Consider the following 26188-nt stretch of genomic DNA (forward strand, 5'->3'; position numbering starts at 1 on the left):
TTTTTTTTTTTAATTTCTTGACTATTATATATACAGTGCTCTGCCTGCATGTACATACACCTGCAGACCAGAAGAAGGCATCAGATCACATTATAGATGGTTGTGAGCCAGCATGTGGTTGCTGGGAATTGAACTCAGGACCTCAGGAGGAGCAGTCAGTGCCCTTAACCTCTGAGCCATCTCTCCAGCCCCCCTGTTCTGGCTTTTAAAAGCTTCTCAAAAGGTCTGTTCAGGGGTGCATTCACCTGCTTGCCCCCTCTGGCCCATGGCTCGCTGCCCTCCCCGGAGTGCTAGCCTAGGGAATGACCGATATGCAGTGTGAAACAGCCTGGTCATTTTCTGTGCCCATATCTTCCTTCGCTCTTCAGAACATTACCTGGCACTCAGATTGTATATGACGTGTTTGTTGAAGGACTGCTAATCATCATACGATGCTTTGATGCTGGGAGAGGTGCAAGCTGTCTTGATCACCATTCCCCCAGACTCCTGTCCCTTTCAGTGTTTGGAGCAGGCCTTTGATCAGTATCTGTGCCAATGAACAGTTGACTCAGCCAATTAACTTGAGGCAACACAACACAGAACGCTTTTCCAGATGAGGAGCAAGGCTGTGCCTATTGTATAGAGTCTGCACCAAGGATCGTTTTGATCCTTGACTTCATTTTTAAAAGAAATGTATTTATGTGTATGAGTGTTTGCCTTCATGTATGTCTGTGTACCACAGGCCTGCCTGGTGCCCACCAAGGCCAAAAGAGGGCAAGGATCCCCTGGAACTAAAGTTATGGACACTTGTGAGCTGTCATGTGGGTGCTAGGAATTGAACAGCCAGAAGAGCAGTCTGTGTTCTTGGCTAGCGGTGTGTCTCTTCAGCCCTGTACCCGTTTATAGCATCACCATCATCGTCGTCGTTGTCGTCATCATCATCATCATCACCATTGTGAGGATGTGAGATGTGTGAGTGTGAGTATGTGGTGTCCATATGCAGAAGTCAGAGGACAACTCTGTAGAGTTGGTTTGCTCCTTCCAGTTTTATACAGGCTCTGGGAATTAAACTCAGGCTGTCAGGCTTGCCAGCCCACTGACTTTGGTTTTAAGGTCCTTAAGAAGGATGCAATGCTCATTTCAACTATAATTCCTGTGCCTGTTTGTATATAATAATGGTCTTTGTAGCACTGACAAGAGAACTGAAAACCCAAGGGGTACTGAACTGAGTGTCCAAGTGAACATGCACATTATTCTCAGTAACTTTATACGGTCAGGGTTGATTTCCTGGTCACAGGCAGTAGACTGTGATGCTCCTGAGCTACTGTCCCATCAGCACACAACCCCTTAGGAGGTTTCTCCTAGGCTCTTTGCATTCAGCTGGCCAAAGAGTAAAGACAGAAACCCTGCGAGATTTTTAGGCGGCCCGGAGGCCAGGGATAAAGGTGCTCCTGTTACGCCTGCTCACATCACTCTGACTGAAATTAGTACAAAGTCCCAGTTAGATGTAGGGGACAGGAAGTGTAGGCTGCTTGTGTGAGCAGCCAGGGGATGTGTCTGTTCCAACGCATGATACAGTAAGTGTCACAGGAACACCCAAAGGCATGGTACCTAGGCAGCAACTCCCTAAAGACAAGGACTCTTTGGTAAGCTCAGAAAGCTCTGTCTTGTCTACTGTGGTGTCACACTGGCTGTAATCCTTGAATTTTGGAGAGTTGAAACAAGTAGACAGCAAGTTTGAGTCTGGTCTCGGCTACGTGGATGCTGTCTTAAAAACAACGCCTTAGCTAACTGCTATAAAGTGAGGAGAGCCAGGCAGTGGTGGCACAGGCCTTTAATCCCAGCTCTCAGGAGGCATAGGCAAGTGGATCTCTGAGGCCAGTCTGGTCTACAGCGTTCCGGGACAGACAAGGCTATACAGAGAAACCCTGAGGGGATGTAGGGGTTCAGGGGGGCACTGGGGCTGTCAAGCAGGAGCTAGATGTGGGTTCCTGGGTACAGTGCTTGATCCAAAAGCACAAGGACCTCATTTTGGATCCTCGGAACTCATGTAAAAAGCTAAGTGTCGTGGCTCTTGCCTATAATCTCAGCATTGGGAGGGGGAGAGGCAAGATGGTTTCCAGGGTTTGCTTACCAGCTAGTCTAACAGAATTCATGAGTGTGCACGTGCGCACGCACATACACACACACACACACACACACACACACACACATCCAATACTCTACATATCATTGGTTATTTGGGACAAGACTTTGTGCTCTATTATACAGTAGTCCTAGCTGTCCTGGAATTCCCCATGTCACCTAGGCTAGCTTTGACCTCAGTGTTGGAATTATAGGTGTGAGCCACTGGACTCCCTATTCTTGACCGGGGAATAAATTCTCAGCAAAGTATAATTCAGTGGTAGAGTCCATGTTTAGCACACGTGTGTACAAGATTCTGGGTTTAATTCTCAGCACAAAAAATAAATTTCAAAGCAGATAAGATAAAATAAAACAACAGAAACATCCCCTTAAGATGGCTGCACTACTGCTGGTTCCCTGCAGTGCACCAATGATGCAAAGCCCATGAGCCCCTTGCTTTGTCATCTGACTCAGCGAGGATAACCCAGCATGGCAAAGTCACCAGTCCCCACAGCCCAGCAGCTGCTGGTCTGCACAGCTTGCGGTACGGATGGCCACGTTAGAATGCTTGCCTCTCTAGAACCCTCTGCCTTTTTGTATTTACCCTCCCGGGGACCCCTCCCTTCTTTTCATGTCCAGGATGCGCACACATCCCAGCTGCAGCCCCCCTGGGTCTCTGCAGAGCAGCTGCATGGCATGCCTGCCTTCCTCCTCCTCCCCACATTGAAGGTTGGTTTTCCATTGGAAGCTCTGGTTTGCTCTTTGCCCTGTTGGAAGTGGGCTCCCTGGAAGAGCCTGGGAGGGGCAGGAAGAGGAAACAGGGCTGCCTTTCAGCTTTGCCCAGGCCTTGTCTTCAGCCTACTTCTCTACTTTGTTAGACAAGGATTCCCAGAATAGCAAACAACCGGACACACCCATATTTACATGTTAGCACCAAAGCTCTTTCCAAACAAGAAACAGAACTAACTGCCCTTCTGTTTGGCAGCCTGAGGGTTCTACACTTGCTCTTTTCTTCACTCATACAGACAATGAGGAATTGGTCCACTTGGGTCTGACACCATGACTGTAGGAACTGTGGCAAAAGGGACTTGGCCTGTCCCTTCTCTTGTTTATGCATGCCCCTTCTCCTTGGTTTTTTTCTGTTTTTGTTTTTAGTTATTTATTATATATACAGTGCTCCTCCTGCATGTATACCTGCAGGCCAGAAGAGGGCGTTAGATCACATTATAGATGGTTGTGAACCACCATGTGGTTGCTGGGAAATGAACTCAGGACCTCTGGAAGAACAGACAGTGCTCTTAACTGCTGAGACATTTCCCCACTACCCTCTTTGGGTTTTAAGCTCAGCTAAAAGGCCTTAATTCTCTCCATACGGTTGAAATGGTCCAGGTTTCATTTCTCCTTCAGGTGTGGGGCTGACAGGTTCCGAGAGCAGAGGAAAAGGCCTAAGTGCCTGTGAAGAGTTTGAGGTGGCTTTGGGTGGGCAGCATTGGGTAGTTAAGTTGGTGGTGCCCGGTGCTGGGGTGGAGGCAGATGGGACTGATGGCGCAGTGGATGAGGGTGATGAGATAAAGGTTGCTGTGCCTGCCAGGTGGCCTGCATGAGCCTCCCTTCGTGCTAACTGCTCCTACCGTTTTCATCCCTTTTCCTACATCACATTCAGCCTTGTTAGGAGACATTATTTAAAAATCCACAAGAAGGAGAAAGAAACTGGGCGTGGTGGCTCACGCCTTTAATCCCAACACTAGGGAAGTAGAGGCAGGCGGATCTCTGTGAGTTCAAGGCCAGCCTGGTCTACAGAGTGAGTCTAAGATAGACAAGGCTACCCAGAGAAATCCTAGCTCAAAAAAAGCAAGCAAACAAACAAACAAACAAAAAGAATAGGAAAGAACTAGAAAAACAGCATAAAGTTGATTCAGCTTTCTCCATGAAATGTATCAGGAAAGGGTAAGTTTAAATCCAGTAAGTGGGATGACTAAAGGTTAATGCTGACTGGAGATTGACAGTGACTTCCAAGACCCTACGTCTCGCTGGTTCCCCAATTTACTTCAAGGCTGTTGCAGCTGTCTTGACCAGCTCTAACGGTCCCTGGATGGAGGTCAGTTGCTGAAGGTCTATTAGCTCAGAAGACGGTGTCTTCCTCCTGCCTGTCTGACTGCTTACACGCCATTTATTGATCCACGGGGCTGAATGTAGAGGTATGTGCTTACTGCCCATGTGAGGAAATAACCTTCCCAGGGTTTCAGACTAGTTCAGTAATCTGCCTGTCCTGGATAATTTTTTCATGGACTATTTTGATATTGTTGACAACAGTCTTGAAAAGCCACAGGGGTCTGTCATGCACACAGCAGTTTTGGCTAATACAAAATACATGTACAACACACACACACACACACACACACACACACACATACACACACAAAGAAGCTATGTGTCTTCACGCATATGTGCTTATCAGCCTGAGATATTACCTTTGTTTTTTTCCTGATGGTGCTGTGGCTCTCACCTGCAACTTTGCACATCCTGGGCAAGAATTTGACCTCTAAGCTATGGCCCCAGCCCGGTTTCACTCCATGTAATAGACTCTGTGACTCCTGTATTATTAGGGAAGAGATGCTTTAAAAAAAGAAGCCGTGATGCAAATTTTTATTGCTTAATAAAGTTATTATTACCAAATAAATAATCTCTCAAAATCTTTTTAACCAAAGCATCTGTCTTCTCCGTCTTTAAGCTTAAAAGTAGTGAGAGCTAAGAGTAACTAATTAGGCTGTTTTCTTCCCTTCGTTCATCAGTGTCTGATGGGGATGTTGTAATGAGCCAAGTAGTGAGAAGTGGGCACACAAGAAGAGTTGTTCTCAGGGTACACAGGGAGCTTTGGAAGACAAGAACAAAAAAAAAAAAATTACCCAGAGATGAAAATATTTTCCGTCCCTTGCCAGAGGGGTCTGCACTTTGAGCTCTGTATGCAGAAGTTTCCAGGCAAAGAGAAGGTAACCGTGTTAGCGTGTTGGTGCCCTTGCTTTTAGGGAGCTGGTTTAGACCCACATTCTGGACACTCGTTGCTTTTTAAAAAATTATTATTACTATTATAGAGGGTGGGGTGCACATGTGCCTGGAGAAGTCAGGCACAACTTGCAGGTGTTGGTTTTCTTCTTCTCCTGAGTGGGTGCCAGGGCTTGAACTCACATCATTAGGCTTGTGATGTGCCTTTACGCTCCAAGCCTATTCTGCCTTTTCTAGAGAGACCTGAGGACTGGGTGTGGTGGCAGCACACTCAGCAAGAGGAACTCTGTGAGTTCAAGGCCAGCCTGGCCAACATAGCAATCTCCAGGTCTGTCAGGGCTACAGAGTGAGTCCCTGTCTCAAATAAATAAAACAAAACAAAAACCAACCAACCAACCAAAAACAAAACAGAAACAAACAAAAGACCAAGGTTGTGTTCTTGAATCTTTGTAGCTTCTCTGTGTTTTCTGCTTTCATCCCCATCTTAGAAAGCAGAAACAAACAAACAAACAAAAAACAAAATAAAGAAGGAGAGGAGGATCCTCATGTGCTCTGATCCCAACCATTAACCTTCCACGTCTTAGCGGGTTTGTTCTAGGGAGAAGTTAACCGACCTGAGAGGCCGGCTTGGAAGCAGTCTCCCTAGGTCAAAGCCACCAGAACATACTCATGACTCCTCCCTTGCTCAGTGTGTTTTAGATGAAGTCATTTCAGGGAAAATGTGGCCGAACCTTCACTTTATTGCTCCCCAACTATTACCTCGCGTGACATTCCCCTTGCCTGGCCTAGGGTAACGGCGACATGGAACTTTCTAGGCGCGAGAGATCTTCTGAGGCTTATGTAGCTGGTTTTCTCCTTGATGCTGAACCACAGGGGTCAGAACCATCTTCAGATTATAAACATTTAAAAGTCCTATTAGTAGGTTGAGACTATAATGACAAGTATACAAATTGCCTGGATTACTGGGGTTGACTCTGCCCTAATTACAGACCCAGGGGTAGCCCAGTTACTTGTAAACAACCTGTCTCTCCAAACTTTCTCCTTTGTAACAAACTTATTACAGAAAGAAAAAAAATTTTTTTTTACTACAGCATCTAAAGTACATTTTTCTCAATTTTTTTTCTAATTGTAGGGTTTTTTTGCCCCCATCCTTGCTTAAAAAAAAAAAAAACTATAACAACAACAACAAAAATAAGTTACATTGATTCTGTAGCAACTACCACAAACCCTCAACTGCACTTTTGTTCTTCATCTTGCAGAACAAGGGAGAAGCAATCTTCAGGTAACATCCCTGGAAGATGCAGCATGCCGCAGGCCCAAGGAACGCCTGTCTAATGGAAACTCCCGGGCTCAGGTTTCCAAGCCTGCCCGAAATATCCCAAGGAGACACACTCTAGGTGGGCCCCGAAGTTCCAAGGAGATCCTGGGAATGCAAACGCCTGAGATGGATAGGAAGAGAGAGGCGTTCCTGGAGCATCTAAAACAGAAGTACCCTCACCATGCCACAGCAATCATGGGCCACCAGGAGAGGCTGAGGGACCAGGTAGGAACACAGTCACCTCTCCCTGCCTTGCTCATTCCTCTAAGAAATATATATTTCTAAAATTGTATACGTTTATTTATGTGTGTGTACATATAAGTGTCTGTGTGGGTGTGTACGTAGCAACATGTATGTGTAGATGCAAACCTGTACGTGAGCAGAGAGGCCAGAAGGGGGCGTCAGCTGACCTCATCTATCTGTCTGCACTTAACTTGAGGGCATCTCTCTTCCTGAACCTGGAGCTTGACTGGCAAGCAACGAGGCCAAGTGATTCTCTACTCTGTGCCCCTCTGGGAGCTGACGTCACAGGCATGCGTGAGTTGCTGGGCTGTCCCTCCAGCCCACTCAGTCTGACGTGTTGTTGTTGTAGCGTTAAAAATCAGACCCAGGCTTTGCTTATGCTAGGAAAACATCCCCACACAGCTCATGTATTGTCGTGTCTCCCCCACCCCCTACCCCCCTACCCCCTGCCCCCCACCCCCCTCCATTCCTTCCTTCTTTCTTTCTTAAGATTTGTTTATTCTGGGCAGTGGTAGCACACACCTTTTGAAGGGACCCTGGCCAGGTCGAGCGTGGCAAGCACACCTCTGGGCGATCTTGTCCTTCTCTCTTGAGTACTTCTTCCTCCTGAGACTTGGCACCCGGCAGTCTGTCACACAACCGTAAAGGTTCCATGCTTCCCCCCAACTCCCAGGGGTAGAAATGGAAGCCTGGGTTTGCAAATCCCTTGGCTTATGGTCACTAGTTGGTAAGCAGCAGGACTGAGTGGCAGTGCAAACCCGGGCAGGCTACCCAAGCTCTTTTGGGATGGCTGAAGAGTTTCTAAATTATTTTAAAGATACATAATGAAGGGGTATTCATATTTATCTAGCCCACATGAGCATGGCAACCATGGCTCTGACAGGCCTTGCTAAAAAACTGTTAGGTTGTGTCCTAAAGCTAGCCACCAAGGTCTAGTCCCTTATTTGGCTACTTCTCTTCCTGAGGCTGACCACCAAGGTCCAGCTAGCAAAGTCTTGAAGTCCAGCAATCAAAAGCCGCCCTTTGGCTCACCTAATTAACATGGCCAATTAAAGTTAAACATCCCGCCCTAACATAGGGTTTTTCCTTTTCCCTTTATAAACTGCCATTTGCCCATAGGCTATATCTGTCTCTCTCTATTCAGGGGCAGTCCTTTGTTCCCAGGGACAAATACCTTTTCTCTTTTTCTCTGTCTCCTGCTTTGTCTCTTATTTCCTGTCCTCTGTCCCCCTCGGGCAAATAAATCCCCTTTGTGCTGAGAACTTGGTCTTAGAGGTCCTGAACTGATTCCTTTCCTTTCACCTTTTGTCCCAGTGCTGGAGAAGCAGAGGCAGGTGGATGTCTGAGTTCGAGGCCAGCTGGATCTACAGAGTGAATTCCATGACAGCAAGGGCTACACAGAGAAACTCTGTCTCAAAACCCTATTTGCTTATTAGCAGTATTAATATCATTTATTGTTATTTTGCTCTTTGTCTATTTGAGATGGCCCCCACTGTATAGTTCTGGCTGGTTTTGAACTCTCTCTATAGACTAGACTGGCCTCAGACATACAGAATTCTGCCCATCTCTGCTTCCCTAGAGCTAGGATTAAAGGCATGAACCACCATGCCCAGCCTATTATTATTATTATTATTATTATTATTATTATTATTATTATTATTATTATTATTATATTTGTGTGCTGGTATGTGTGCCTGAGTTTATGTGCACTGCCTACGTGCAGGTTCTCACACAGGCCAGAAGAGGGCACCTGTGAGCTGCTGCGTGGATGCTGGAAACCAAACCTGGGTCCTCTCCAAAAGCAATCTTTCCAGACTTCTCAGCTCACTTTTTTAATGATGAAGATGAACTTGGGGTCCCCAGTGAAAAGACAGGCCAGTGTTCTTGCTACTTAGTTCTTTCTGGTCTCCAGCTTAGCCACTGAAAAGTTTTAATGTGAGAGCCGAGAGCACTGTCTTCCTAACCAGCATAACAAGAGAACAGGAAGCCTGACTCTAGAAGAAGGCTCACATATCGTGCAGCGCTCCAAAAATACACTTTCGTTTTAACCAAGATGCATCATCTAATGCACAGGCTGTGAAGGATATTGTTTCCTGCGTAAGATATGTGCAACTATAATCCATCCTGCGAGCACTTCGGTGCTTGGCACAGTGAAGGAATGAATAAGTGAATGAATGAATGAGTGAATGAATGAAGGAGTGAATGAATGAATGCAAAAGTCCGTAAGACCATATCAAGGTGAAATAGGCTTAAAATAGACTTGTCACAAGCCTCTTTTCTTCACGCTGACACCAGGCTTCCTGCTGCTGCTCTTTCTGCTTCTTTCTTACAAATCACAGGTGTTTTCCTTTGGGTCCTCGGCTCTTTGCTGTCTTCAGCTCCCTGTTTTCTCTGGTTATCTTGACAGGCCCCAAAGATATCGCCCAACTGCGGCACAGGGTGTTACTGTTCCTGGGCTGTGTGCAATTACTTTTTAGCAGACTGAGCAGGTTTTGGGTGACAGGAGACGTGAGGCTTCCTCGGTGGCCCTCTCTGGCCTGTTATCAGATTGACCTTTGAGGCTGGAGACTGTGGTGGAGGAAGCAGACCACTTAGCCATTCTCCTAAGTGGACCGGGGGTGGGAGTGGGGGGTGGGAGTGGGGTGGGGTGGGGGTGGGGGGATGGGGGGTGGGGGTGGGGTGGGGGTGGGGGGATGGGGGGTGGGGGTGGGGGGGCACTCCATGCAGACTCCAGGTACCTAGAGATGCTCAGTGTCTTCTTCAGTCTGCTGTCTTGCCAAAGTTCTGCCTAAGTCCCTGGGCTTTTGATTATCCGTAGAGACGGGGCGTGGCATCAGCTGGGACAGTTTCAGTTTGTAGTTCATCTTTTTTTCTGTTTCTCCCATAAGTGGAGTGTGCTCTGAGGATTCTGTCAGATGCCTAGGGCTGTGTGTGAAATGTGCTTTCTTTTCCACACTTGCCTTTTTCCCCCCTTCACATTGCGCAAGGACGGTCTGTGAACTGCAGAGAGGAGGTGGGAAACCTCACTGGTGTAAAGATGGGCTGATGACCCACGCCTGTGTGCTTCAGGTGGGCTCCCTTTTCTTTGATCCAGGCTTGTCAGCATCGATGTGTATTTGAGCAATAGGATTTGTGCGTTCTTGCTGTTTTGGGAAGCAGTATATTTGATGCAAAGCTAGTTGTATGGAAGTAACAGAAACTCAGTTACAATTAAATTAGGGAAAGTTGGGACTTGAACCAGAAGAAATGTGAACTCAGAATCCTTGTGCACTCCACTATCCCAAATGGTAAAGATCATGGCCTGTAAGTTTGGGTTTTATTCTTGGTTGGTTGTTTCATAGACAGAGTCTCTCTATATAGATAGTCCTGGCTAGCCTAGAACCCCTTATATAACCAGGCTGGTCTTGAACTCACAAGGATCCCCGTCTGCCTCCCAAGGCACCATGCCAGGCCCAGGGCTTGTACATTTAGGGGTGCTACATTTGAAGGAGACGGAGATAAGGACAGAGAAGAGAACAGTCTGTGGTGCCTGGGAAGGGAGATCCGCAGCTGCAGGTGTGAGATGGTTAGGCAGCTACTCTCTCCTGAGGCTGAACAGATGCCATGATCTGTCTCTTGTATTCTGTGCTGATGGTCTATGAGGGGGCAGATTTTGGAGGGCACATGAGTGTGCACCCAGTCTGCCAAGGTTCTGCGGGTCCATCCCAACCAGTGTGGTAGACACCAGAGAAACCTTGGTGGGACTTGGGGAATATCTATCAAAACCACCTCATCTTCTGCATCCCTTGTCTCCCACTACCCACTTGTACTTTCCCTGCTGCCCTTTGCTCTTCTCAGACCTTCTGCCTGTAGATTCACCCCTCCACCCCCGCTTTGGAGAAAGTCAAATAACACCATCTGATGCACATCTCCAGACCCAAATACCAGCTATTCCTTGTGGGCTGTGTTCCTGGCCGCCTCCCCAACATGGTTGACAGAAACAGAATACCAAGTCAGAAATGATGCATCTGGCATGTGCATCGTAGCCTGGAAATAGGAAGATCTAGGCGTCATCTAACTCCTTGGTACCAAACACAATGAGAAAACAGCGTGCCCCTGCTTCGTAGTCTTGGAGTAAGGACTGGAATATTCCTAGTAGAGACTTTTAAATTTAGGTTTAATTTTTTAAAATTTAGTAGTGTTGTGTGTGTGTGTGTGTGTGTGTGTGTGTGTGTGTGTGTGTGTGTCTACAAGTGTGGAGGACAGAAATCAACTTTGTAGAGTTATTCATTTCCTATGTCTTTATGGGTTCCTGGTATAGAATTTAGTTTGTCAGGATTTGAGTGGCAAGAGCCTTTACCAAATGGGTCGTCTCCCTGGCCCTACATTTGAGTTTTTAAAAATATGAATGTGTTTTCTTGATTCGCAATTACTGAAAAGCTGGGAGATTACCTCAATGTCCCCTAAAGTCCTCAAAATATGCATTTTTGCATAATACTTATTTGTATAAGAGTGGCTGCATCCATTACTGCCTCCCTCCACATTTAGGCCTTTTCCAAAAGCTACTTATTTATTTACTTATTTGTGTGTGTGTGTGTGTATGTGTGTGTGTGTGTATACACGTGAAGCCACGTGAGTGTGTGAGTACATGTGTGGGAGTACCACGGCAACTGGGAAGAACAGGTTCTCACCTTCACCTTGTTGAGGCAAGCTTCTGGGCAACTCTCCCAGCCTGTCCCGGAGTACTATGATTATAGACGTTTGCAAGCATGAGGCCCTGAATTTAGGCTCCTGGACATCCATATAAAAAGCCTGGTGTGGCAACACACATGCCTGTAGTCCCAGGAGACAGAGAGATCTTTGTGGCTTGGTGGCTATCCAGCCTAGCCAAATCAGCAAGCTCCTTTAGACTTAAGAGAGACCCTGACCCAAAATAGAAAATGAAGAGTTTTAGTGGACAACACCTGACAGTAACCACTGGTCTCACGTGAATAGAGCAGGGAGGAGGAGGAGGAGGAGGAGAGGAAGAAGGTGGAGGAGGAGAAGGAGAAGAGGAGGAAGAAATGAAAAGGCAAAAAACTCACAGGTTGCAATTTTGCTAATAAACAAAAAAAAAAAAACAAATAAACAAAAACAATTCCATTTCCTATTGACTGAACAAGATAGAGAGAGAGAAAAGGAATACTAACTAGAGATCACTTTGAACGTGTGACTTTTGATCCCTACTTAATTGGGTGCCACTAGCTCTCCTTTTAATTAGTGTCATAAGAGGACAAGAGAGAGCATCTTGGGAGCAGCCCTACGTTAAGAGTTCAGTGAAACTCCACTGTTGAGGAGTTCAGTGGAGCAGGCGGGAAGTAAGAGGAAAAGGGAAAGCCAGAACCAAAGTATAGCTACTCAATGTCAGGCAGCAGTCATCAGCAACAGAGCCTAGAGAGAATCACCAGCAAAGGCGATAGAGAATCTTGAGATCAAGGGCTCTAAGAAAGACCAACATGGCTGAGTCTGGAGCTTAAGTACACACTGATTCACAAACGCTGGGTTGCCTTCCTGTTTGTTGCTGGTCTGGGCTGCTCCTTGCCTTATTTGCTCATCTGTCCATCTGTTTTGGAGTCATTCAGTCATATGGCTAATTATTATGGGCAGACACAGTGAACACCGACTTGCCATTGTACACAAAGGACAAATCCCAGCATCCACCTGCCAAGAGAAGGTTGGGGTTTTTTTTTTGTTTTGTTTTTTTTGTTTTGTTTTGTTTTGTTTTTAAGTGGGAAAAGTGTGAACTTTGGGGTCCGTTGTGAGTTTGTAGATGCTGAAGACACTGTTGGATGCATGATTGTAGGTGAGTCGAGCATCTCTTTGGGGCTTTTTCTTAATCATAGACCAGGCAAACAGTGCTATGGTAGTGAGGATGCGTAGGGTAATTTATCCCCATTGCAGTACTGGATCCACATCTGAAAACGCCTTTTGGTAAAGAAGAGGCAGCAATAGTTACAAAAATTCTAAATTTCAGTCATCCAGCCCAGCACCCAGTCTGTTGACAACTATTTTGGGAGAGGTAAGAAATTTCAAATTGGGGAAAAAATTCCTGGTTATCAAAAATAAAACGACTGGTCTCTGATTTTTGACTATGCTAATAAACACGGTGAATGAATCTTGGGTCGTGTTTTAGTCAATATTCTGTTGCTGTGAAGAGACACCACGACCATGGCAAGTCTTCTAAAGCAAAGTATTTAACCAGGGCTTGCTTAAGGCTTCAGAGGTTTAGTCTACTGTCATGCAGAGAGAAAGGTGGCACACAGGCAGGCAGACACAGTGCTGGAGAAGTAGCTGAGAGCTCTACCTCTGCATCTGCAAGTAGCAGGACAGTAGAAAGCCACAGGGCCTGGCTTGGGCTTTTGAAACCCACCAAGCAGGCCAGGGCATGGTGGTGCACACCTTTAATCCCAGCACTCAAGAGGCAGAGGCAGGCAGATCGTAGTGAGTTCAAGGCCAGCCTGGTCTGCAAAGTGAGTCCAGGACAGCCAGGGCTACACAGAGAAACCTTGTTTCGAAAAATTAAAGAAACACACTAAGCCTGCCTCCAACGACACTTCCTTTAACGAGGCCACACCTCCTAATCCTTGCAAATAGTGACCAAGCATTCAAATCCCTGAGCCTATTTGGGGCCATTCTTATTCAAGGCACCACGGGTGGGAAGTGAGCATTCAGTATTGGGGTTGGGATGTTTCTCAGGGGCAGAGTGCCCTGAGTGAAGTTTAATATCCAGCAATGTACAAAAAAAAAAAAAAATCCAGCAATGTACAAAAAAAAAAAAAAATCCAGCAATGTACAAAAAAAAAAAAAAATTGTTTGCAAATGGCGCCGCTCATCTCAGAAGCTCACAGGAGATCACAGCATAGAGGGGATAGTCAGGAGGGAAATCTGGGGATGAGAAGGATGAGGAAGTTTGGCTTTCCTGTTTAGCCGCTGTAGCCCCAAAGCCTCACCTGTGGCCAGGACCAGAACTGGAAGGCATCCTTCTGGAGTAAGGAGAACCAGAGAGATGATGATGTTGAGCCAGGAGTGGAGGTGGCGCCCGGTGGCCAGCCTAAGAAAGGTGGAAGTGGACTTGGGAGAAGAATGTCAGTGGGTACAAGGAGAGCGAAGCTGGGCTGTGCTAGCGAAGCCTGAATGCCAGCAGAAGAGTGTGGGATCACAGACCTGGGCCATGGTGTGGAATCAGAGTAAAGGCAAAGCTTAAAAAATGACCTTTCTAACTGGGCGTGGTGGGCACATGCCTTTAATCCCAGCGCTCAGGAGGCAGAGGCAGGAGGATCGCTGTGAGTTTGAGGCCAGCCTGGTCTACAAAGCGAGTCCAGGACAGCCAAGATAACATAGAGAAACCCTGTCTCAAAAAACCTAAATAAATAAATAAATAAATAAATAAATAAATAAATAATGACCTTTCACTGCTATGTGAGAGGGATGATGCAACTGGCTTGGTAGCAGCCTCCATGTTTAGAAGGATCAACAGTGATAAGGTCCAGGGTGACAGCCACGGTCTGGAATGGAACCAGAAGTACATATTGACACACCCGACATTAGGGAGGAAAATGAGAACAGTGACAGACTGCAGGAGGACAAAAGTACAAAAAGGAGCTGTCACAGGTTCAGCGGAAGTAGATCCAAGACCTGGTCCCAGACCTAGGAAGGGTGACGCACACCTTTAATCCCAGCATTTGGGAGGCAGAGACAGGCATGAGTCTAGCCTGGTCTACATAGTTCCAAGACAGCCAGAGCTACATAGAGACCCTGTCTCAGCCGCATTCCCAGCACAGAAAGAGGAAAAACCTGTTCTCAGGTCTCATTCCATTACCCAGCCTGTAGGTGGCCCTTCAGGAGGTCACCGTGGAGTCTGTGTCATCCATCCATGATGCTTGGAACCATTTAGAGATGAGAGAACTGGGAAACAGAGCTGGGAAACGGCTGAGTTGGTGATGTGCCTGCTATGCAGGCTTGAAAACCTGAGTTTAGGTCCCCTGAAACCACACAGAAAGCAAAGTGTGCTGGCAGAATCTATAACAAGGCTGTGGCCTCGGGTTGCTGTCTCAGAGATGGGAGGATGCTCGTTCGCTGGCCAGTTAGTTTTATTCAGTAGATAGATAAGGTCACCTATAATTCCCAGCACTTGGGAGGTAGAGGCTGGTGGATCTTTGTGAGTTCGAGGCCAGCCTGGTCTACAAAGTGAGTACAGGACAGCCAAGGCTACACAGAGAAACTCTGTCTCAAAAACAAAAAACCAGAAACTACCCAACATCAACTTCTAGCTTTTACATGTGCATGCATATACATGTGCACAAACCCCCAACATGCACTCACAAACACACTCACAGATACTACACACTAAAAATGAAAGAAAGGAAAAGAAGCAATAATAATCAAGGACAGAAATGATATCACGGTGTGTTGAATATGGTATTAGTCAGGGCCTTCTCTAATGCCTGCCCTAGCTCCCAAATAACTGACACAGACCTATTAGATTTATTCAACAAGCTTTAAGCACTATAACTGGGCAGCTTATTCTAACCCAATCACTTGCTACTTGTCAGCCATGTGCCCGTTCCTTGCCACCTCAGTGTCACCTTGGCTGCCTCTGTAGTATCTCCCTGTCCTCATGTGGCCCTCCTCCCCCCTTTCCTTCTTCTCCCTCTTTCCCCTCTCTACCTGAAACCCCAGAGACTGGAAGTCCCACTTTCTGTTCTCTCTCCCCAGACATTGGCTCATCAGCTCCACCTAGCCCTACCCGAGACAGGGTCTCTCTGTGTAGTCTCGGCTGTCCTGGACTCACTTTGTAGACCAGGCTGGCCTAGAACTCACAGCAATCCACTTGCCTCTGCCTCCCGAGTGTGGCTCATCAGCTTTTTATTAACCAATCAGAGATAACTTCAGAACATCCTTTACACAACATTGACACAGGAGATTCTTCACAGAGATGACAATACCTACATCTGGACTGCAGCCAGAGCACAGCAGTCAGGCATACACAGTACACATGACCGTCCCCTCATCTGTTGATGGGGATGGATTGAGTTGGTGGAGGGGAGGTGAAGACGACAGGACAACAGGTCTGGAGCCTGGGTTTGAACAGCATTTGGAAGCATCTTTTTACAGCCTCTCAGACCTCTTCTCTCACAGCCTTATTGCAACCTTACAATTCTCATGTCAGTTATCTTTGGCTTAGTAGGTCTGCTCTGTGTCTGTCCTTCCAATTCCCTTATCTGTGGTTTCCAGGGCCACCCACCAGCCTGTCTTTGTGGGAAGTTGAATGTGATCCTTGTATGTTCTGGGTCTATGGAATGGAATGTTGAACTGAAGGCTTGATTTCTGAGAGTGTGGGGCAAACATCAAGAGGCTCTTCCTCGCCCCAATTCTTGCACTAAAGAAGTACTTCTGCCCAAATAGAATAGGCACAAATGGCATGACTCGGTTTCATAAGAATTTTTTGGTGTTGCTCCTATTGGAGGTCAGTAAAGCTCCTTAGCCAGCACCTAGATGCTGAAGGCTGAGCAAGTGTGGTAACTACTGGAAATAGGGTGCAAGAGGAACCAACCGATAGCCCAGATGTGCTGGGAGTGTGGTGAGATTTTCTTGTGTTTTGCATCTACCCTCTTTTCCTCCTACTCTGTTTCTTTGTTCCTTCCCTTCTCTGTTTTCAGATATTTCAGTGGAACCAGAACCCTGCCCTGTGCAAAAGCATGCTAAATATAAGAGGTATGAGAAACAACACAGCTCAAGGACCAGCATGCACTTCTCCCACCTCCCTGATCCTTTCTCCCATCACTCCTTGAAACATCTGGATGTTCCTTCCAGTTAGTACCAGTAGAGTCATATAAGCTAAGTGGAGAGCAAGCACTCCCATGCTTTTCCTCAGGTGTATTTAAACAAAAAAAAAAAAAATTTTTTTTTTAATCAAGAATCATTTTTCTTTTCGGGTAATCTGTTCTCACTGTTTTTAGCTTTTGCCTTGAACAGTATCTCTTCCTAGTTTTCAATAATTATCTTGTTCCTTATAACTTCTTTAAATAGGTTTAATTTTTAATGTGTGTGTGTGTGTGTGTGTGTGTGTGTGTGTGTTTTACCAGCAGGTATGTATTAGGACCATGTGTTTGCCTGCTTCCCATGGATGTAAGAAAGAGGGCATTGGATAGCCTGGACCCGGAATGCCAGGTGGCTGTGAGCCAGTGTGTGGGCACTCAGAACTGAACCCAGGTCCTCCGCAAGAGCAACACATATACTCTTAACCCCTGAGCCATCTCCTCAGCCCCAAGTTTAATTTTTAATATTTTCATTTTTATTTGTTTGTTTGCTTATTGTGTGTGTGAGTGTATGTAGTGTGTGTGTGTGTGTGTGTGTGTGTGTGTGCATGTGTGTGCACATGAACCATGGTGTACATGCCGTGTACATTCTGTAGATCAAACTCAGGTGGCCAGTTTTGGCATCAGACATCTTCTTCTGTTCAGCCATCTTACCGGCCCCAAATGAGTTGAAATCTAATGTTTCTCTATGTGGCCCTGGCTAGCCTGGGACTTGTTTTGTAGACCAGGCTGACTTCAAGCGTGCAGCAGTCCTTTATGCTTCTGCCCGCTGAGTGCTAAGACTCTAGGCATGCCCCACCATGCCCAGAGTCAGTCTGGATTTTAGTAGGAGAGTTCATGACTATGATTACTCTTCATTTTAATTTGGTTACGAATGTGTCTATTCACCTCTGATTACATGTGGCTCAGGCTGAGCCGAGCTTGACAAGCACTTGGCTTTCGGCCTTGACGAGCTGTATTTGAAACAGCAGGAGGTGGCTGCAGGTGAAATTGACTTAGACACTTCGTGGCCATTGAGAACTGGAGTCTATGCCAGAAAGCCAGGGCACACACGTGCAGCCTGAACTTGGGAGATACATCAGTCAGGGATCCGCAGAGCAAGAGAAGAAACAGCAGAACACTCTTTCTCAGTTCTGTCCTCAGCGAAGCTCAGCCTTTGCGCTTAAGCCTTCCGCTGATTGAACCACGGAGGGTAGTCGCCGTTACTCACGCCCTAATGATTGACGTGAGTCACATCTGAGAAATTCCTCACAGCCAAACCTGGGCCGGTGTTTGATGGAACACCTGGGCACCATAGCACAGCCAAGTGGCTACACAGAATGAACTGTCCCCCTAGTGCCATTAAGCAGTAGTAAAAATGAGAACGGGTGAGTTCTAAAAGGAATCAACGGCCTCCATTAACGGTTAGGATCAAAGCCCGCTGGGATGAAGGATGACTCCACTATTTCCCTCAGAAATTCAAATGCTGGTTTTCTTTCTGGTGACAGCCGTACAAAATATGCTCTTGCTTCTTTTAGTGGCCCTTAGTTTTCCTTTGGACCAGGTTGCAGAGATTTCTAGAGACTGGTATTTATTTGCCTTATCTTCACCGCTGGGATCTGTTGGCCCTGGGGTTATGAGTGCTGAGCTCCGAGTATTAGCCCTGTTCTGTGCTGTCCGTGGTGGCTTTCGGACAGCCTAGAGCTAGGTCAGTGCCTTCCCTCTGCCTAGCCGCCGTTGCTGCTCTCATCTTAGACTCACTCTCCCTGGACTCTTCCATCTGAAGATTCTCCCTGGCTGGACAGTCCCTGAAGCCCGAGAATCTCTTCCACTCAGGATGTCTGGAGGAGCCACAGTAAGGATTTTCAAGTTAGAAGAACTCCACTTGGCCTGGCTTAATTTAGTCAGGATTTTCACATCCTGCTGGGGAGTGGACTTATTAAGCTAGGGGTAATGCAGCCTTTGGTTAAGCACGTGCATTCTGGGGTCAAGTCTTGGCTCCACCAGATTGATACTGTAACTCTAACACCTTGTTTCTGTGGAGATCCATCCAACCTGACCACTTTGGGCCTGCCTATAGGGAAAGTGGGAATGACAGACCTTCTTGCATCACCGAGGTACCTTTTCCTAAACGACAGTTTCTAAGTCATGTGTCAGAAACTTCTTTGAGCCAGGCATGGTGGTGCATGCCTGTAATCCCAGAACTCAGGAGGCAGAGGCAGGCGGATCTCTGTGAGTTCAAGGTTAGCCTGGTTTACCGAGTGAGTCCAGGCCAGGCCAGGGCTACACAGAGAAACCCTGTCTCAAAAAAAAAAAAAAAAAAAAGAAATTTTTTTTATTAGATACTTGTACTCTTTCATTTTTCAGAGGCTTTATTTCTGAGTGTGCACTTCTCTGTGCCTGTTTCAACATAGATCTATTGAAATTAATTCAGGGATGGTATTTGCTCTCTTGAGTCAGTTATAGATGCCTGTGATGTCACTAAGTTTAGAAACAAAACAGACTATTACATTAGTCACTTTCCTCCTCATTACTATGAGTACCTCGTATAAGAACCCATAAGAGAAGGGAAGATTTATTTCTGTTCATAGTTTGAAGCCATCGCGGTTGGCAAGACATACATGCTGGAGCAGCTATGGTGGCTGAACATGAGGCTGCTCCCTGGCATTCCGGCAGAGACCGGAAGGAGGGAGAGGAAGGAATATGGAGGGAGGCTGAAGCATAACCATTAGAACCATGCCCAGAGCCTCCATCAGTTACCAGCTTCCCCCTGCTAGGCCCTACCTCCTGAAGATGGCAAGGCCTCCCAAAACAGCGCCACCTGCTGGGCAGTACCCATTCAAACACACAAGCCTGTAGGAGACATTTTTCATAGAAACCATTAGCTTTTTGTTTTTTGTTTTTTGTTTTTGTTTTTGTTTTTGTTTGAGGATTTCTTTGTGTATCGTTGGCTGTCCTGGACTCACTTTGTAGACCAGGCTGGCCTCGAACTCACAAAGATCTGCCTGCCTCTGCCTCCCAAATGCTGGGATTAAAGGTGTGTGCCACCACTGACAGGCTACTTTTGTTTGTTTGTTTAATGCCTGAACCTGATTACTAGTTTAGTGAGATCATGATACCATTGTCAACGTGTTGAAAGCTCTGTGTTTCCCTCATTCGGGGACTGTAAGAGAAGTCCTTACTGGCCAGGCCACCTTGAGTCAAGCTTGGCATCTGTGCCAGCCTTCACAACATGTGCTTACTACTTAGATTGCTGGGGCGTGAAGCTAGCCCACAGGAACTCAGCCCAAGGTTCCCACAGTCCGTCATGATGTCATCCCCAGCACTTACCTCTGCTTGCCTGCCTGTGAATGGGTTAATCCTGGCTTTTGTAATTATTTCCATGTGCCTTTCACATGCTGATTTTTTTTCTTCAATTTCTTTTCCAAGCTTGACTTGAGTAAGCAAAAGCTGAGATACTGTCATTTCCAAAACAAGTCAAAGGCAGATTTGGTCCGTTATAACCACTCTGCCGGCTGGATACACCCATGCGCTCCTCTCTAACGGACCCATGAGGAACAACCTCATCTGAACAGGGCCTCCACCCCATCTTTAGACTCCGCCAAATAAAACCCAGACCTGGTTCTATCTTGTTTTTGTTTGTCTCACGTCTTGATCGTTCCCCCATTGAGTAAAGCATCAGCTCTCAGGCTGCATCTGGACGTATTTTCAACTCACAGAGGCAGTAATTGAATCTCCGACAATACCCTCGCCTCCCAGGAGTGCTCCAACCAGAGCCGCTGCATAAAACCCCGGCTAGTTGTTGGTTCCCATCTGTGAATGGAGCAAAGCAGATCTTGGAATTGTCAGTGGATGGGATCCAGAGCTCTTTCTGTTCCTTAACGGAAAGAGTGTGCTGAGTTTTTGAAGCCAGTGCAGAGGATGGAGTGAGCCTCGCATGGCATAAGGTTCACACTTGCTCTCTGGCCTCCGAGGGCCGGTGCAGTTGGCTGCCAGGTGCGGAGCACGGTAGCATCCAGCAGCACGGTAGCATCCAGCAGCCAGCAGCGTGGCATTGTGTCTCACTCCTCAGTCCTACTGAAGTTGTCCTTTATGCTGTGGCAACTCACAGCCATTGATAACGGTCCCTAAACACTGGTGTATTTGGATCAGGTTCACGCAAACCTTCCTGGTGCCTGGAGGTTTGGAACATTTTTCTGGTCTTTTCTAGGACCCAGGATCCATTCCCAGCACTTAAATTGTAGCTCACGGCTGCCTTTATCTCCAGTTTCAGGGGATCTGATGCTGTCTTCTGGACTCGGCAGGCAGGGGAGCGCACACATAGTACACATATAAACAGACAAGCAAAGCCCTCATACACAAAATGAGAAGTAACTTAAAATTTTAAAATAGTTGAGATAGTGAAACTGCAGAGGCACGTGAAAGCTTGGATGCCTTTTAGAGAGCATTCCTCCAAACAGAAGGTCAGTGTCAATCCGGTCATTTACATAAACTTGGCAGACATGCATATGCGTGCTAGGAAAGAGTTAAAATTTTCTGCACCTCCTCCTACCACCTCTGCAGCCACCGGCTGCTGGGAAGTGCACCGAGCAGCACAGGCACGCAGACACACGTGCTCAGGTAAGAAACCTGTTCCGCAAGTTTTCCTGGTTAAAAGTAGGTAGGGGGTTGGTGGGAGAGCAGAGCAGGGAAAGCCTTACAAGTGTGGATTGAAGATTTTCCAAAGTAACTTTACCCGGCAGAGAGAGGCACTCATGTGCCACTGTGATTTTTTTTTCTTCCTCTTTCACTGATTAAGTGCATTGTTAGACAGGGAGGGGCAGATTAACGAATGCCTATAATTTTGATCATTGTTTTCTGCAAAACAGCTCAGGCTTTGAAAACGAAGCCACCGGTTCTTTTTTTTTTTTTCTTTCCCCCTACGTTGCTGCCAACAGCACAAATTACACCGTGCAAAGATCCCAAGCCTCTCTGAAAAGGTTTCATTAATGAACAATTTCGGATGATTGTTTAAGTCTTTGCTTGACAGGTAACATTGGCATGTAGGCAGGTGGGGTTAAGGTTTCCATGGAGATCTATGATGTCATGCTTGAAAGAGCATGTCAAGACAGCCAGTTTAACAAGTAGTTACTCAAAGCTTCCTATAGGCTACAAGTAGGCTTTATGCAAATGAGGAGAGTTTCACTGGGAAAAACTGCAAAGAAAACAGCAGAGACATGGAGGGGGGTTTACCTGATAGCACCGAGGAAGGATGACCCCACAGTCCTTTAGATACGGAAAGTTTCAGAAGATGAACTAGGATTTCTCCTTCCGTTGCCTCCTCACCTGTGGAGTGCTAGGTACAGGTAAATGCATGGCTTTTTTTGCCTTGTTTGTTTTTTTTCCCTGCAAGTACTGCCAGGAGATTACTTGGAAACGATGTGGTCTGCTCTGAGCATTGAACTCTTGGCAGGAAGTATGGGGTCTATAAGCATGGCTTTCCCACACACACCCAGTGCTCCAGCTTCGGGGCTCTTTGTTGTTGTTGAATGAACTGAGATTTTCAAATAGAGCTGAAAAACGAGTGATGTGTTATGCGCTGTGTGGGTCGGTTGTGCCCATGAATAATGCTGTGTAGAGAGGGATTCACAGGATGGCTGAGCAGTGAGGTCCTGTATGCATTTGTTGACTGTTTCCAGATCTCTCTCTCTCTCTCTCTCTCTCTCTCTCTCTCTCTCTCTCTCTCTCTCTCTCTCTGTGTGTGTGTGTGTGTGTGTGTGTGTCTGTGCGCGCGCACTCACGTGTGCATCTGAAGCCGAGACTCAGGTGATTCTGGGTTTTCATTTTGTAAAATATGAAAAATAAAATCGCCGGGACCTCTCAGAAAGAATCTGGGAATTAGATTTATAAACAGGGCACTAGGGGGAAAAAAAACCCAGCCAAGCTGGGGTTATTAGTTTGTAGACTTTTAAGAAACTAGTCGTGACTAGCAAGAGGACAGATGAAGGAAGAGGGAAGTGGTGGTCGTTGGAAAGCTTGCCTCAGGACAGAGGGCTGGCCGTTTGGTGGTGGGGGCAGGTGGATAGCTTTGTAGCCATTGGATGTTTTAGCAGCCCCTGGGGTAGCCGCCGAAAGTGATTGTCCTCTGGTGTTAACAGTTCTGTGACTAGTCAGGCTCGCCCTCTTAAAAACAACTGAGAGAAAATTCAGTCGTCTCTTTCCTACGAACTGGGCTACAACCCAGGCTCAAGATCCCCAGAACACGGGAACTTGGGACCTTCTGAGACAAAAACTGCCTAGGAGCAAGTGATTGGCTTTCAGATGTTTTGAATATGTAAGCATGGAGTCTGAGGGCGTGGATTAGCCCTGGAGTTGGCATTCGGTTAACTTGTTTTTACTGGTTAGCTCAGAAGGTGACAAAGGCCCTTGAGTCCTGCTTTCTTCAAGCACTAGCTGTGCGACTTAGGGAAAGTAAACTCATACCCTTAAGCCTCAGTTTTCACCTGCAGCGAGGGTGCAGGTTGGTCACCATGCTGTGTGGATGCCGCCCATTTATGGGTTGTTTTCAAGTAGGAGGCAGGAGGCACTCCTGTGATTACGAAGAGTTCCACTTTCCCTCTTTCTTCTTTTCTATCCGTCTCTTCATGTTATTACAGCAGCCAAGTAAAGACTTGTAGAGTCCGTGGCCTGGACTTTACAGATGAGCAATCTATGACTCAGAGGATAAATGAAAATGCATATTAAACGCCTGCAGATGCAGCATTGTTTCTCGTACTAATGAATGTAAAGAAGAAAATTATTTCATCATGAAATAACTCCAAAGCAGCAACAAAACATGTTTGTCAAAGGAACAAGGACATATGTGTGTGTGTGTGTATGTATATATACATATATTACAAAATGAATACTGCCTGCGCTACCTTTTTTGTAGAGAGGTGACTGAAACCATATGAATTTACTTCTTGCTGATAACCCGCTCAGTGGAGCTTAGGCCACTGTAAACACAGCTTGACACTGAATTTACCTCTCACTTTTCTGGGCCCACAAGAAGACTCGTGTGTGGATGCTACACGGTGGTTATTAAAGTGGAAACCAAGTCACTCAGAAAACTGTGGGTTCTATGGGGTACAGGAGTCCCAGGTAATGGTGCGTCTCTTCCTTTTTATTCTAGACTCTGGCACGTCCTCCCTTGTCCCCGTCCCAGATGTCTGGGCAGCGTATGGTTATGCTCTGCATTGTTTGAGTGGGAGACACAATCTGCTTTTCATTGTGTTATTTTTAGCAGTGCTGCTTTTTATTATTATTGTTGTTGTTGTTGTTGTTATTATTATTATTATTATTATTATCATTATTTGCTATTGTTGTTGTTTCTTGGTTGATTGGAGGCAGGATCTTGCTGCACAGCCCCAAAATCCTTGAACTTACTATGTGGCCTTGCCTGGTCTCCATCTCCTCATCCTCCCGCTTTTGTCCCTTGGGTGCTGGGATGACAGGTTTGTGTAACATCTGGCTCTTGAGTAACAACAGTGCATCCAGTCAAGGGGAAATACTCCCCGGCAGTTCTGGGGTTTCTTAAGCACTTTCAAAAGAAGTTCCAGGTTTTCTGAGCTGCCCTGCCGGGAGAGGCTCTAAGCAGGGAGCTTGGGTGGCCTCCTGGAGTGGATCCTACGGTCGCTTTGACATCTGTGGTGCTCCCTGGTAGCTTATTGCCAGTGGTCCTGTGAACCCCGCTTTAGGGGCTGACTCCAGCTTCCAGCCCCATGTGGGGGACCTGAGGCTCTGGTTCTCTTATCTCCAGAAACAATCTGCAAGTCCCAAAGTAAATCTTTTATTTCCTAAGAGAGGCAGGCCAGCTGGGAGGCTTAAGCCAGGGTAGAGAGTTCTAGCATGAGACCTACCAGCAACAGGGAGCCAAAGCTTTAGAATCAGTCATGAATATTCGTTTTGTTTTTGACTTGGCAAACCCTGGGCAGCCACTCAGCTCTCTCTGTTCCACTCAAGGGCTGCCATTGAAGCTATGTTGATTAAGTAACTGGTGCTTGCATACTGCAGAGTGTGGCACATGGCGGCATTTCTGAAGGTTCAAAGTCAAGAGAGGTTGTGTGCAGGGATTGAAGAGCCTCGGTGCTTGGGTTCAAATCCCACCTCTGTTATTTACCTGAAATACAAACTTTCTGTTGGAGGGCACTCAGAGGCTGTTACAGGCCGGTCAGACAGAGCAACTGGACTTTATCTTCTTTCATCATCTTATGGCTTGAACTCAGGCCCCCTACTGCCCTCCAGGCAAACCCCGTCCCCCTGACGGATGTCCCAGCCCTGAGCTCCAGAGTGTTAAAAGCCTCTTAGTAATGGAGTTAGTGGCATTACATATTGCATTATTGTCCTAGAAAATTTATTTTTTATTTTTGAAGGAAGGCACTGGAATGCCCTGGTGTTAAAAAAAATATATAACTGGGAGTTCTTCTTAACTGGCTGTGGAGGACGTACAAGAATTTGTTCTGTGTGGGAGAACAAAGCTTTTCCAGAGGCTGATACACTACAGACCTGTTTGTGTTATTTTCACTGAATTTCATTAGAAGCACCCAAGTTTACAGTGTGTGTGTGTGTGTGTGTGTGTGTGTGTGTGTGTGTGTGTGTGTGCGCACACATTCTCGTACATACCTTTGTTGGCTATTGACCCCGGCCCTCTTCGGTACCAGGCAAGCTATCTACCACTGGGCAGTACAACCAGTCCCAAGCACCAAGCGCACTATTTGAGCAAAATTACTATTTGCAGAGTAATTTCTAATTTGTTGTTGCTTTGAGACAGGGTTTCTCTGTGTAGCCTTGGCTGTCCTGGACTGGCTTTGTAGACCAGGCTGGCCTCGAGCTCAGAGATCTGCCTGCTTCTGCTTCCTGAGTGCTGAGATTAAAGGCGTGCACCACCACTTCCTGGCACTAAATGCTGTTTGTTTTGGGCTTTGCTTTGTTTTGCGATAGGACCCAGCTCTTTAGCCCACACTGGCCTCAAACTCATGATCTATTTCTTCCTTCCTTCCTTCCTTCCCTTTAAACTCATGATCTTCTTGTCTCATGGGTTGAGATTAGAGGCACATATCACCACGCCTGACTTCTCCAAATCCTCTTTATTTCAGAGACACCATCACACATATGAGAAAGCCCTGTGATGGCAGGTGATGTGGCCATGTTTGTCCTCCTGGTGGTCTGCCACTGGCAGTAGGCTTGGAGTAGAGGAAGTAGAAAGATATATTTACCCTGGCATCATTGAACCATGCTCTTAGTTTTTTCAACCGTTTTGCAGAATGTGAGCCTTCCAGAGGGGACCAAATATGTCAGGACATTTTTTGTTTTTTGTTTGTTTGTTTGTTTTTTCTTTCGAGACAGGGTTTTCTCTGTGTAGCCTTGGCTGTCCTAGATTCACTTTGTAGACCAGGCTGGCCTCTAACTCACAGTGATCTGCCTGCCTCTGCCTCCCAAGTGCTGGGATTAAAGGCGTGCCGCCGCCGCCACCACCACGCCCAGCTACATTTTATTATACAAACGTAGTAAAGCATAAGGCCTGTGATTTGGGGTTCACCTTGTGTTTTAATGTGAATTTCTCCTTAGATCTTTTCAAGACCTGGTTTCTCTGGAGCCCTGGCTGTCCTAGACTCGCTTTGTCCACCAGGCTGGCCTCGAACTCACAATGACCTACCTGCCTCTGCCTCCCGAGTGCTGAGATTAAAGG

General features: G+C 46.6%; 1 protein-coding gene across 21 annotated transcripts in view; it reads left to right on the forward strand.

Annotated features, from left to right (window-relative positions):
• The window catches only part of KIAA1217, a 797280-nt gene that overhangs the window by 506387 nt on the left and 264705 nt on the right, over window positions 1-26188 (forward strand). For 19 of the 21 annotated variants that reach the window (XM_084782818.1, XM_084782806.1, XM_084782795.1 and 16 more), the window contains one exon: window positions 6366-6649. In XM_084782818.1, coding sequence (XP_084638944.1) covers window positions 6536-6649 — 114 coding nt within the window. In that variant the 5' untranslated portion in view covers window positions 6366-6535. Of the gene's footprint in view, window positions 1-6365; window positions 6650-21642; window positions 21828-26188 lie in introns of those variants that run through there. The other 2 variants (XM_084782798.1, XM_084782799.1) reach the window with 2 other exon arrangements.

The sequence above is a fragment of the Acomys minous genome (genome assembly GCF_964271855.1).
Source record: "Acomys minous genome assembly, chromosome: 5".
Classification (NCBI taxonomy): Eukaryota; Metazoa; Chordata; class Mammalia; order Rodentia; family Muridae; genus Acomys; species Acomys minous.